Genomic DNA, 14,196 nt, shown 5'->3' with positions numbered 1-14,196 from the left:
CAGAGCCTGCTCTAATGTGAATGATTTCTTAGATGGTTTTAGTGCTAAGACTAGTTATATATTACATGGAACACGCCGAGTCAGCAGAGGAGAACCCAGACACACTGTAGTCATTTGGAATCTGATATTTGTGTTGTTCTAGTTCTGTAAACCACTCATATTTCCATTTTTCAAGTTGTTTACTTGTGTACAATCTAGGGTGGCGTCCATGTAATTTTTGGGTCTTTCTGCTTTCCTTCTGCAGCATGTGACTGCCATCCGGTTGGAGCAGCAGGAAAGACGTGCAACCAGACCACTGGCCAATGCCCCTGCAAGGACGGGGTGACGGGGATCACCTGCAACCGCTGCGCCAAGGGCTACCAGCAGAGCCGCTCCCCCATCGCTCCTTGCATCAGTACGCCTTCCCTTTGTCTTCTTTTCTTTTTTTTTTTTTTAATCTTTTTTTAATCTTTTTTTTTACCTTGTCTGCACACATATTAATGTTTGATACCATGCCGGTAAAAACCAAAGGCATATATATGTGCATTACTTCTATATTTAATATATATACATATATATACGCATACATATGCGTACACATACATACATATACACATACAAACCCAGTGATTTTTTTTTTTTTTTTTTTTGGTGACATCCACTGCCAATCCAGGAAGCAGGAACACACGGGGACACACGTCAAGCACTGGAAATCTGCAACAAAAACCACAAACAAAACACAAAACCGACACGGAGCTGACCAAAACACAAGCAGCAATCGACCCAAATCTGATCACAGTCTGAGCTAAGCTACCGCTACCGCTAACTAACCCCAAAAACTACAGAGCAAGCTTCCCTTTGTCTTCATAAGTCAGTCAACAAATTACCATGAGTCAGTTGCAACAAAGAGATTTTAGCCAAGCAGATGTTTTATCCCTGCTTTGATTTCAAAGATAAAACAATACCACATTCTGCTAAGTAGCTCATGGACAGGACAGGACATGCTGGTCACACATGAGCTCGAGGCGTACACTCGCCTCGGGTTATTATTATATCCCTGTTCCATTATTTTGAATAGATATCTGGCTGTTTAAACCTGAGTCTAGATAAACAGACTATTACGGCTCGACTAACACGGCCTTGTTTGCCTTTAGCGCCGTTAACGGGCTGTCTCACAATAAATCCCCAGAACGAGTCCGAGGGAATGATGGCTGATATGTTTATTGGCCGTATCTACAGCCTGCAGATTCCAGACCCTCAACAATAAACACCCACGCTTCACAGAAGGACAGATAGGTCACTAGTAGCTGCTTTAGCGAGCAGCATCAAGTAGCTGGCTGGCACGAGCAGATAAGATAATGGTGATGCTCGGGAGGACGCGCGCACATTAGCAACTGTCCACTATGTCACCGGGGTTGACGTTTCCGATAAAGTCATTTGTGGAACCTGGACACCGGTGTGTGGACGGAGAATCAAAGTGACAAGTCTGGCCTGAATTCACAGTGATAATTCAAACCCCTCAAACTGCTTGGAACAGGAAAACTTTCATTCTGCTGGAACAAATGTGGTGTGAAAGTTGGACGAAATTGGTTCTGGATGTATTCGGTTTCATTTAAACTTTTTGATATTATGTCTTTTGGTTTTAATGGTATGATATTAAATGTTGCGATTGTTAATTCCCCGCCAACTTGAAATTTAACAGGACCAGCGGCACTGGCTCTCTAAACCTGCAACATACTAGCAATCAGCAGGGATAAGACGTTAATGGGAAGCTCGGAGGCATGATATGCAATTTTCAGCACACCAAAAATCAGCTTCATTTCCAGATCTTTGACAATGCTCGAGGGTGAAATTCTGCTCTACGAAGGGAAAACTGAGCCCCTGTTAAATCCTCATAAATGAAACCATTTCTTTTTATTCAGTGGTCAGTTTCTCTGATGAGAATGTTTAATCTTTGTCTGTTTCTCTCTTTGACGCAGAGATCCCAGTTGCATCTCCAACGTCAACTTACAGCAGTTATGAAGAGCCATCAGGTGAGAAACTTGGAGATTGTCCTAGTAATCTTTAGACAATGCACACTGTCTGTAATTACTGTTTATTTCTGTTGCGTGATCATATCTCTATGGGTGGGATTTTCTTTAATCATCGTGCAACTAAACTAAACTAACTGTTCCTTCATGCATATAATGATAGCATTTCTCAAGCGCAGGCATGTTTTTCCACACTCTTCAACTAAACACACGTCAGTGAGATCAGACTGCCACTGATGTAAACTCCAGATATTTTGGCAGTGGTCCCCGTGGCCTCGTTGCCTGTATTCCCAGCCTGCCCAGCAGCCTCCCCAGAGTTTCAGCCCTAATCTGATTACATGCTTCATTTGCACCAGTTTGTATTTCAATCAAGGCAGGCTGTGCCAGCACCGAAGCCCCGCTGGACCCCATTGTTCATGTGCTCCGACAAGAGTTTCCATGTCCAAATGTTGGCATTAGATATGAACAGTACCTGTGCCTGCAACTTACCGGTTACTGGTTACAAACTGGTTTTGTCACCTGTTTCGGTACGTTCTGTAAAAGTTGTGTCTTTGATCCAGGTTTTTGTGAATAGGCATGAATCGCCCCCTGGTCATCGATCAGTGTCTGACGAGAGTGGCGCCACTGACTTCACTGAGCTTTGTTACGAGTCTCGCTTCCTGCTAGTGGCTGCTGAGGCTCTGTGGAGTTTGGACTGCTGTCAGAAAACTCCAAACAGACACCACCCTCCAAATTAGCAGCAGTGTTGTCCCCGGGGGACCCTGCAGAATTGAACGTGGCAGACAAAGGAGGCGTTTGTCCCCTCAGCGGGAGATCGGACCTTAATGAGAGCCGTGAGTGTGAAGGGCTGTGCAGAGATTGCGCTGAGGGGCTAATGGTTAAAGTCAGCTATCGGAGGGGAAGTATGATGAAAGCCTCCAGAGACCAGGGGAAGATAAAGACCCCCCCCCCCCGCACCCTTACCACTTAATTTACATAGAAATAAGGCATGCTCGATATGGACTTGTCAAATTCATTTACTTTGGGATTTCCTTTTTTTTTCTCATTTCCCCCACCGGCGCAGGAAGCAGCCAGGCATTCCACCAGAAATGCTTTCTCTCCATACGTGAATTCGATCCTCGTCTCACGTCCCAAACCACCCTTTTTTTTCTCTCCTCTCTTTTTTTGAGCGGGAGGAAAGGGGCGTTTTTTTCTTTCTCCATCATTACCTAGGCAACCTCATTCACACAGAGTATAATGGGGAAGAAAGGGGAAGACTGGACAGAGGGCTGGAAGAAATAATGAAGTTTGTCCATATTCAGGCAAGCTGAAAGGTCCCCTCTCTCTTTCAAATACCCCCTCCTTTCTCTACCGACTGCCCAACCCAGCTTTCCCACCCCCCCAACACACACACACACACACAGGCACACACACACACACACAAACACACAATCACAAGGCTTATTGCTTTGGGAGAGGCAGAGTGGGGGAGAGATGGAGGGGTCTGCACTTGGAGATCGTCTGCTTCCAATTTGTGTCAGTCAGTGGAAAGTGGAGGGAAGGGAACAAATGATTTCAATTTTCAGCTTGGCCTCAGGTCCCACTATCAGCTCCCTAATTACCCAAAAGATACCTGGTGCTGCAACAAAAAGATCTCAAAAAGCCACCGATAGAGTCGTCCGGCACGGGAACGCAGGTATACAGGCGTAGCTCCGTGAGCTGTATCTGGTTTCTCTTCCGAGAAGAGTCAGTCTTTCGGGCAATTCACTTTCTCACTTCATGTGCCTCTCCCGCCTCCTGGTGACCTCCTTTTATGAAAGGGCTGACCTCAGTAGCTCTCAAAGCTGACACGGTGAATGCGAGGACACTGACGAGGGAGCGTGCTGGAACGGGAAACAAGGGAGGCGTATAGTTGGAGTGTGCTGACAGAAGCAGGAGGATGTGCCTCAGCTTTAATCTGTTTCTCCGTGGCACTTGGAGGCATCTTTAAGACCCCGGTGGCCCAAATGGTGCGACACGGGACAGCGTGGACCACAGGTCCATCCAGCTGGGTCCCTGCCAGATGATATAGGCATTTGTTCTTGTGTGTTGTGGGCAGTACTCAAGTTGAGGGGGGATGAGGGGAGACGGCATCCCTCCCTGAAATAAAAACGGTCAAAATCCTCCCCCCTGTAAAACTGCCATCCCTCCTTTCCATCCCTTATGTCATTTCATCAATGAATGTGGTTTTACTGCTATTTCAACATTTAGAGTCATCACCAGAAAAATAACACCAGAAAAATAACTTATTTGACAATTTTCACCTGTTTCAAGTAAATTTTCACTTGAAAAAGTAGAAAAATCTGCTTTAAGATTTATCTCCTTATTCCAAGCAAAAAAACGTGTTCCACTGGCAGATTTCTCTAAGTTAAAATAAGTTTAAGTGAAAATCTACTTGAAACAGGTGAAAATTGTTGTTTTTTCCAGTGATGACTCTTGTTTTAGTGTAATGAGATTTTTTTTTTACTAAAATGAGACATTTTAACTAGAAATAAGACAAATATTCTTGTTAAGATTTTGAGTTTTTGCAGTGATCCATTTTACTTATCCTGTGAAGGACAGAGTCATATTGATAAGTTCAGAAAACTGTTTTTTATTTTTGTGTTTTGATGTATTTGATGTAAGCCCAGTGGATATTTAAAGCTTACAGAAGGCTGCATTTAACTGCTGCTATGTCATTCCTGCAGTATTTCTGCAGGTGTTTTGGTCAGTCCTATTATTTGTAATATATTATATTATTTGTAATCAGCACAAATTATCTGTCCCCATATGATAAAATCCACCATCCCCCCTGAATTCTTTTTACAACTCGAGTACTGGTTGTGGGGAGCATTTTAGAAATCATTCTTGCTGACTTTGACCCTCTCTCCCATCTCTGCTCTCGTCCTCAGATTGTGAATCCCACTGTAAAGTTTCAAAAGGAAAAATGAAGATCACCATGAAGAAATACTGTAAAAAAGACTATGGTAAGTGACTCCAGTGCTGCGGGGTGTCAGCCAGCAGTCAGGAGGTTAAACGTCTCAATTAAATGGGATCCCGACATCAGCCAATCCACACCCTGCAGCTGCTGTTCTTGTTTCAGTGTTGGCTCACCTAAACCAACCCTGGTCATGTCCACTAAAAGAAATACATCGAAAAACATCTTCACTCTCTCTGATGTGGGTTTCCACAAACACTGAGCTAACATTTCCTGCCCTTGAAAACAAGAGCTTTTCAAAAAGGCTCTCTTGAGTGGATCATTTTCATGGGTGGACTGGGAAAAATTCATCTTTTCAAGATGTGTAAAAATTGTCAGCCAAGTTTGTGTCACTTTTATTTGGTGTGCTGATTCAGCTCATCTGCCATTACTTTATCGCCGATGAACCATTAGCATATCTTCGTACAAACATTCAGAAACTGATCAAATACCTTGATCAAATGCCTGATCAAAGCCGCTTTTGAACATGAAATATGGAAGAACATTCTGCACTGCTATATACCAGATGTTTTTAATAAAGTGTGGTCATTTAAAAATGAAAAAGGTTCTCTGTTATGAAAATGAGGATTCTGAAGACATGCAACCGGCATGTAAATGTTCCTGCAGTTTAGTATTGTTCAAGTCCGTTTTGTACAAACTGTTTGTCACTTTACACCCTCATAAAGTCCTTATATACATATATATACAGTAGTTTCCTCTGAAATACATATGTCTTAAAATAACGCACGCTAAACTGACCACACAGTGGCGACTCAGACATCTGTACATCTGTTATCTGGATATCCACTGGCTTCACCAAAGAGTTTGCAGCTTGTTAAATATATAACTGAAATACACACCTGGCAGGAAACGTCCAGTCAAAGTCCATTTTTAAGTCCAGTCAAAGTTCATTTTTAAGAGGATTTAAGCAACCGCAGATGATCAAAGTGCTGTCCAAGCAACGTACTGCAAATATATTAATATAAATATACTTTAGACTCGCAATCAACAAAAGCAGCATTAGAGTTTGTTGCACTTTGAGGGTGTGGTGGCCCGGTTGGTTGCTGCGGAAACGGAGAGAGAAAGAGAAGATGAGTTATCAGAAGCCAAGAAATCAAGAAAGAAAATAATTTAAAAAGAAGGAAAATTAACAGATAACAAGTAGATTTACTGTGGCAAGTTACCAGCTGATGCAATATAGCTTCATTTGGAGAAGATGCAGCTTTTGAATGGTTCACATGAGTCTCAAACACTGCAAAAACTCAAAATCTTACCAGGAGTTTTTGTCTTATTTCTAGTTAAAATGTCTAATTTTTAGTCAAAAAATCTCATTACACTTAAAACAAGAGTCATTACCAGAAAAATAACTTGTTATTTGACAATTTTCACCTTTTTCTAGTAAATTTTCACTTGAAATAAGTAGAAAAATCTGCCAGTGGAACAAGATTTATCTTCTCATTACAAGCAAAAAAATCTTGTTCCACTGGCAGATATTTCTACTTATTTTAAGTGAAAATCTACTTGAAAGAGGTGAAAGTTTTTGTTTTTTGAGTTTTTGAGTCTTGTCTTAAGTGTAATAAGATTAATTTGACTAAAAATGAGACATTTTAACTACAAATAAGAAAAATATTCCTGGTAAGATTGTGAGTTTTTGCAGTGAAGACAGCTGATCCCACCTGCCAGCTCCACTGAGACACCCATTTGTGCTGTGAGTGCATATATCTCTTGAAGCGCATGTACACTTACAAACCTTGAAGATGGCGAGCCTCTCTAACAGCATCTTTCAGACAAAGGTATGTGGGATCAAATACGTCTTCATTGGCGTACATGTCTCGCCTGTTTTAAAAGACTGGCACAGATTTACTGCATGAACTGTGCACATGAAGAGAGAAGCCACAGCACAAACTCCTTACACATCAGGAGTAGAAAACAACATTTCACCGTCTTTTAATCCTGACAATCGGCTTCTAAACCCAGCAGCAGTGAGACTAGTAACCCACAAACCACAGTCATGTGTGAAGACCTCGACTATACAAGGTGAACATGGATGCTGGAAATACAGGGTGTTACTTTTCATATTCATATGTACAGTACGTGCAAAACTCGGGGAAGACATTTATAGAAAAAAACAAAAAACTTGCAGCTGCCAACATGGTGGCGTTTAATCCAAGAATGCAATGCTGCATGATGGCACCATCTTAAACCCTCTAAATAAAACTACAATGGGTAATAAAAACATCATCAATGAATTAGTAAATAGAAAGAGGCACTGGATCACGCCTGATCCCTTTCAGATGAAAACACAGATGGTGCGTATCTGAGGCATGATGCCTGCACTCAATTACTGGCTCAAATGATAGTTTTGACTCTTGGTTTTAGTACAAAATCACAAAATAAGATGGAAACAGATGATCTGCTGCGGTGACCTCCAAGGCAAAATAAAATAAAAAAAACCCAAACGGGAAGATTCCTCAGCATTTGAAGCGGCGCTGATGTGCAGCCATGTATCCAACTGTTTTGGCCCGGACCTGAAGGCCAGATTTATAGAGAAGTGATTCCTTTATTTTTTTTTCTATCAGAACAAACTGCACTCTATTTAAAAAAAACTAAACAAAAAAAAAACAAATTGGCAAATTTATAAACTCCAAAATTCTGATTTTACTGCAGTTGTCTTCAAATACTCCCATATTACCGTAATAGAAAATGACATTTATTGTCCTTGTCTTGCCTATATCCTGGCAAAAACCAGTGTCCGGTTCAACAACGAATGCTCCAGGCCAAAATGAGTTAGATGCTGAAACTGTATTTTATCACTTATGGATAGTACCAGGCTCATTGTTTCTCTTATTTTTAGTGTTTATGCTGAAATAAGCAGTAATAAATAATAAACAGTTGGTGGGGTGTAACTCACCATCGAGAGTGCGGATATGAGGGAAGTATCAATGTTCACATTACAGAGTACAGAAGTTCAAAACGAACCTGAGCTGGATGAGTAATACTGCGTCAGTACATGTCAAGTGTTGATTCATTCACCGTACATAAATTATGTGCATTGCAGATATAAAAAGAAAAAGAAAAAAAAAATCACATGTGAAAGTTTCTGCTCTTTCTCTCCTTCTCCCACTCCATTGTATCAGTCGTAAAAGAGCGTGGCTGTCTGAACTGAGTTAAAGTTATTGTAGATCCGAACCCCTTTAAACCCCACAGAGCAGACCTCTATAAAACACGCAAGAAAAGATCACACTACTACGTACGAGCGCGCGCTTCCCAGCGCGGTCGGCCTCAGGCATTTGGCAAAACTTTCTGGCGTTTTACAAATCCCAAACTGATAAGAGAAGCCAAGACACACAGCGAGGGAAGGCAGAGAACATGAGAAGCAGCTGTAACGCACCGAGTAAAGCGGTGCCAGGTAGATCAATATCACATCGCCGGGTCTGAAACATTCAAATGTTGATACCAGCAGAAAGCCTTGCATACCGTTGTTACAGCTTATAATGTGTATATATATGTAACATGTTCTTCCCTTTCTCCAAAAAAGAATGCATTTGTATTCTCTAAAGTGGTTTAAATGACATTTTTGTGTCGTATAATTCAAAACAGCATCACCAGTGGCTTTTGGGAAAGCTCCCTGTTGTTGACCAGGACATACTGATTCATATTTCAGCGGGCTGTTTATGCAATTACGGACTACATGCAGTGATGGTTTGTCCTGATCGTCTCCGGGGGGATGCTCCCAGCTCTACTTATGTTGATCTCTTTCGGAGCTGTCTAAGTTGTCCCGCAGTCAAAATCATCATTAGCGAAAACGTCTTCGGCATGAAAGGGGGGAGCAGCTTTAGATTCTTTTAAAAGTCCTCCAGCTGAAAAGCGGCCAAATGTATTTTAGTCCCCTTACAGTTAAGTCAACAGTAATTCAGGCCATTTGTAGCGTTTGGCTGAGGCGCCATATGCAGCCATAATTCATATTTCCACTGGCTTAAATCTTCATCATCTGAGCGGAGACCAGCGCGGCGAGTATAAATCAGTCAGGCTGATTCAGGCAGAGCGTGCATTAGTCGTCTGATTTCTCTGAAGTCGCTCAGAAGATCCTGTTAGCAGATGAAGCCGAGCCGTGCTGAGGCTGAATGGCAGACATCGGTGCTTAGCGTGCGTTTCCTTTGCCGAGGTCTAATTCATTTCTCAGGCCTGTCGCCCCGGCTTTTGTGGGGCTTCAGAGTCTCTTCCCTATTCTTCGGGGGCCACAACCCCCATGTGTGAGTGGTGATGCAGGCCCTCAGGGGTCACGGGAAGGGGCCCTCTGTTTAAACACAGTTGTGCGCTCTGCCCTGCACCGAGCATTCCTCGGGGCGCAAAACAGGTGGTAAATTAAGCAGACGGTGACGGATTGCCACCCCGGAGAGAAAGAAATATGTTTTGTTTATTCAATTTTTGTTTTTCATCACCGCCGTAGCTACGGAGACGGCAGACACAAAGGGATTATATCCTCGCCTGACACCCTCCTCTGCACACACGTACCCTCCCTCCCGCCTGCCACAAGGAGGACAATGAATCAAAAGGGCCGCGTGTTTACCGACGCTCCGGGATAGTGCTCAAAGGCAGGGCCTCCCAGCCTCCCCGGGCCACCTCTCTGCGCTCACCCGGGGGTAACGGATCCCTGATCATTCACTCAGCTGATAACCAGAGGGGACAGGGGCCCCCGTGTGCTAATTAAGCAAGCTCTAATTTCATTAGCCCTCGCCTGTTGGTGGCATGCAGTGTCAAGTCGCAGCACACCCGGAGAAGATCAACCCAGTGGGAAGTTTGGCTGTGAAAGAGACTCTGCTGGCAGCCATGTTTGAGTGCAGGATCATCTCCCAGTCTGACTCAAGAACCGGGCACTTTTCATTTTTGTAATCGGTCGCTTGACCCCATGCTCCCATTTTTTAATGTTTATTTTGATCAAACCAACTGGCAGAAAGCAAGGCGTGTGGGTTTGTGTGTGTTTAAATACACGGCGTGGACTGAAAACCTACTTGAGGGAGAAAGAAAGAGAGGCAGACACCGGCCGGAGACTCTGTCCCGGGCTGAGCTCATCGCAGCAGTTTTAGGGGAGGAGAGCCCGGCCCGGGCTGCATTCTCACGCTGCAGAGTTGGATGGGGCTCTGGGAGCAGAACCCGGACAGCTCATGAGGTCGGAAACACATCTCGATTCTCCCGGAGCTCTTTCTGCGGCTGTGAAGACAAATAGTGACCCCCCCCCTACCCCCACTCCCCTCCACCACCACCCTCTCCTCCTCACACACCCTTTATGGTTCTGGATGAAGGAGAGGGCTGCGGTGAATGGCAGGACTGTGAGAGCTCGCTCTTACTCAGCCTAACAGACCTTCTTTCTTCTAAAAATTGTGTGCAATTTGCTCACACCATGCATTGACACACATCAACAGCCCTCTCCTCCAGTTCTCCTCATTCTTGGCCGTGACAGCAGACGACTGATGAAGACCATGATCATGTTACAAAGGCAAAGAAAAAGGCCAACTTACTTTTGAATTAAAAAAAGGAGAAATTGCTTTAACCCGAGCATTTTTGTAATTGAAGCGTTTGTTTTTGCCGAAGCGCTAAACTGGGTGCACACTGAATATAAATCTATAGATTTGCAACACCTTCAGCCTAATCCCGCCCTCTTCAGATTAAATTGATTCCCACAGTTCTGAGTGGACCCGTGCACTCCAGCGGTAATGGCACATTCCTAGCTAAACCTGCGAGATCAAGCGCCGCACTTCAAGCGCAGATTAGCTGGAAAGCTGTTGAGTTGTTTGCCTCTTGTTGCAATCACGGCGGCGGAGTAATGGCCGTTGTGTGTGTGGGGGGGGGGGGGCGGAGAATCTGTGCAGGGGAGCTCGGGCTTAGAGGAGGTTTCCTCATTTCCTGGTATGAAAACATCTGCCGCAATTGTTGCCCCAATAGTTACCAGGTTCAGCACGGTGATTTAGCCTGCGGTTTTCTGTGTTCAGATGTTCAGGTTTCACAGTTTTGGAGAGGGGAGGGCGGCGGTGAGGCGATGCGGTGGTTAGCGCTGTCACCTCATGGCAAGGACTTCTTCGTGCAAGCCAGCGAAACTATTTCTTTGTGGCGTTAGCTTGCTTCTCTTTTTGCAGGGGTGGGTTCTCTCAGGGTCGCTTTTTGGTTGATGTTAAATTTTATGCAGGTGTGAGCGTGCTTGGTTGTTTGTCTGGTTTGATGAAGCAGTGATGGGAAATGGGTATAACTACCGTTTCAGAAGTTCTACGAGTAGCAGATGAGGCACGTTTCCACTAAATGTAGCATTTCCCCGTTTATTTCGGGAAAATCCAGCTCTTCAAACCCAGCCTTGCCAACATATTACGATACAGTGAACTGCACGTTCGTTTATCACCTGTCATTGTCTCTCATTAGTAGTTTTATAACCAGAGGTGGTAGAGTAGCCAAAAATTGTACTCAAGTAAAAGTACTGTTACTTCAGAATAATATGACTCAAGTAGAAGTAAAAAGTAGTCATCCAAATAATTACTTGAGTAAAAGTAAAGAAGTACTTGGTGAAAAAACTACTTAAGTACTGAGTAACTGTTGAGTAACGTCTGATTTATTTTTTTAACACAACCATTCAAACAGACAAAAGTACAAAATAATCATCTTCAGGCAAATTAAATCAATAAAATAATAAAATAAATTAAAATGAGTAAAAAATAAAAAATAGCTTAAATTCAAGTAAATTCAAGTACTTTAATAAATAATAAAATAAATAAAATAACAGAATAAAAAAATAAATTAAGCACAAGTAGCACAAAATTTCAAGCCTTTGTACTTTTCTTTTTTAACCAGTCAGAACTAGAACAAGCCCATGAACTCATAGAAACTCTGTGTGTGTTTGAGTCTGTATATGTGACAAAACTTGCAAAAACTAACATTTTTCCCAAAGAATCACCCAGTGATGTCATGAGATTGATGCGTACGTGGATAAAAGGGATAAAAGAAAAGTAACAGCTCAACGTAGCCTAATGTAGCGGAGTAAGAGGAACAGTTTCTTCTTCACAAATCTACTCAAGTAAAAGTAAAAAGTATAGTGAACATTTCCCAAAACTTACTCAAGTAAATGAAACGGAGTAAATGTAACTTGTTACTACCCACCTCTTTTTATAACATAAATAACCTGTTCATGAAGGTAACCTAACCTCTGCTTGTCTCGTCCTCCAGCTGTCCAGGTCCACGTTCTGAAGGGGGACAAGGCGGGCGAATGGTGGAAGTTCACAGTCAACATCATCTCCGTGTATAAGCAAGGTGAGCACCGTATCCGCCGCGGGGACCAGCTGCTGTGGGTGCGCGCCAAGGACGTGGCCTGCAAGTGCCCCAAGATCAAGCCCGGGAGGAAGTACTTGCTCCTGGGCACGGACGACGACTCCCCCGGCCAGAGCGGCGTGGTCGCCGACAAGGGAAGCCTGCTCATCCCCTGGAAGGACCTGTGGGGCCGCCGGCTCAGGAAGTTCCAGCAGCGTGACAAGAGGGGAAAGTGCTAAAAGTTTCTGGTACCGGAGGGGAAAAGAGAGAAATATGGAGGAGAGAGGCAGAGGCAAAAAGGAATTCCTCCCCTGGATTAAAACATGGAAGAGGAAAAGGATGGGAAAAAGATAAACTGGAAGAATTAAACATAGAGGGACACAGGTGAAGAGTAGGAGAAACGAGGGACTGACTGCTGCTCTGAGCTGGAGTGAAGAAACTAGTTTGTTTTGTTTTATTTAGGAACTTTTGTGAAGGAGCTCATTCTACACTTGTTCTACTCCTTTGTCTTTCAGTGTGTGTTTCGTCGTGTAAATTGCAGAGTTTGCACCTAATTTCACAGATGTGTTTCCTCCTGACCATTTTACCTATGACGCTGTTTTCATTATTAAAGTCGCGAGCGGCACAGAAATGCATCACCTGTATCCCAGTTTTGTGTCTTCAGAGGATCTATTTTCATTGTGCTGTGAAACGCTGTTCAAAGTTATTTCGCAGCATCGAGGGAATTAACCCCGAGCATGATGTATTGCTTTTTACAGTCTGCTAAACTTCGTTTTAGACGAAGCTGAATATTAGAACTGGTCTCAGAGTGCCATTTCTGCTGGGAGGCTCCCTGGTCATATGTGAGTGTTACGTAGTTGTGTTTAGGAACAAAACGCCATCAGGATCCTCTCCTTGTTCTGTAAAGTGATCTCTCTCTACAAGCACGTTTTTGTTCAGCGCTTATCTTTACCTACAACATGTTGCTGCAACCTCTGACCTCTGCAATGTAAAGTAACCATATGTGTATACGTAAGTGTTATTTTTGTTTTTTCTTTTGTAGATGATGCCAACGCATCGGGTAGGTGTAGAGTAGACTGGTCAACCATGCACTTATTTCTACTAGTCCGAAGTTTTAGAACATATGAGATATGTTCACGTTTTTTTAGAGTGACATCTAAAAGGAAAAAGAAAATCCCAAGTATATTATTTGACTTAAAAAAAATAAAGAAAGAAGGATTTTGTATAGCCATCACGACTCTTGCTAGCCTCGCCGATGTGCATGTGGACTGATGTTTGTGGAAAACAGCTCCTTTTATCAAGTTTATCAGGTCTAGATGACGGTCAGTTTTGAGTTCCAACAATGAGATAAATATTAGTTGGATGTCCCAAATCTTTCCAAGTGAAGGAACTGATGTACTCATTTAAAGCCACCTAATGTAGTTATACCACCTGCAACCGGCATACCACAAGAACGTTCATGTGTCAGCCCCGAAATAAAGACACAATGTCAACACAGCAGATCTACAGGACTGTCTCAGAAAATTAGAATATTGTGATAAAGTTCTTTATTTTCTGTAATGCAATTAAAAGAACAAAAATGTCATACATTCTGGATTCATTACAAATCAACTGAAATATTGCAAGCCTTTTATTATTTTAATATTGCTGATTATGTCTTACAGTTTAAGATTAAGATTCACAGAATATTCAAATTTTTTGAGATAGTATATTTGAGTTTTCTTAAGCTGTAAGCCATGATCAGCAATATTAAAATAATAAAAGGCTTGCAATATTTCAGTTGATTTGAAATGAATCCAGAATGTATGACATTTTTGTTTTTGTAATTGCATTACAGAAAATCACAATATTCTAATTTTCTGAGAGAGTCTTGTATGTGCCTCCATGTGGTCAGAAGTGGTATTGCTACATACAGTAGCTTTA

The 14,196-nt window shown here is 42.8% G+C and overlaps 1 protein-coding gene across 1 annotated transcript in view; it reads left to right on the top strand.

Moving 5' to 3' along the window:
• The window catches only part of ntn1b (netrin 1b), a 55,051-nt gene extending 41,156 nt beyond the window's left edge, over positions 1-13,895 (top strand). The window contains exons 4-7 of the mRNA XM_061711042.1: positions 245-394; positions 1,959-2,012; positions 4,919-4,993; positions 12,193-13,895. Of these exons, the coding sequence (XP_061567026.1) occupies positions 245-394; positions 1,959-2,012; positions 4,919-4,993; positions 12,193-12,512 (599 nt within the window). The 3' untranslated portion in view covers positions 12,513-13,895. The remainder of the gene's footprint in view (positions 1-244; positions 395-1,958; positions 2,013-4,918; positions 4,994-12,192) is intronic.
• Positions 13,896-14,196: the final 301 nt, after the last annotated feature.

This window comes from Cololabis saira, chromosome 21, assembly GCF_033807715.1.
Source record: "Cololabis saira isolate AMF1-May2022 chromosome 21, fColSai1.1, whole genome shotgun sequence".
Classification (NCBI taxonomy): domain Eukaryota; kingdom Metazoa; phylum Chordata; class Actinopteri; order Beloniformes; family Belonidae; genus Cololabis; species Cololabis saira.
The sequence above is the reverse complement of the archived record's forward strand: the minus strand, read 5'-3'. Positions and strand labels throughout refer to the sequence as shown.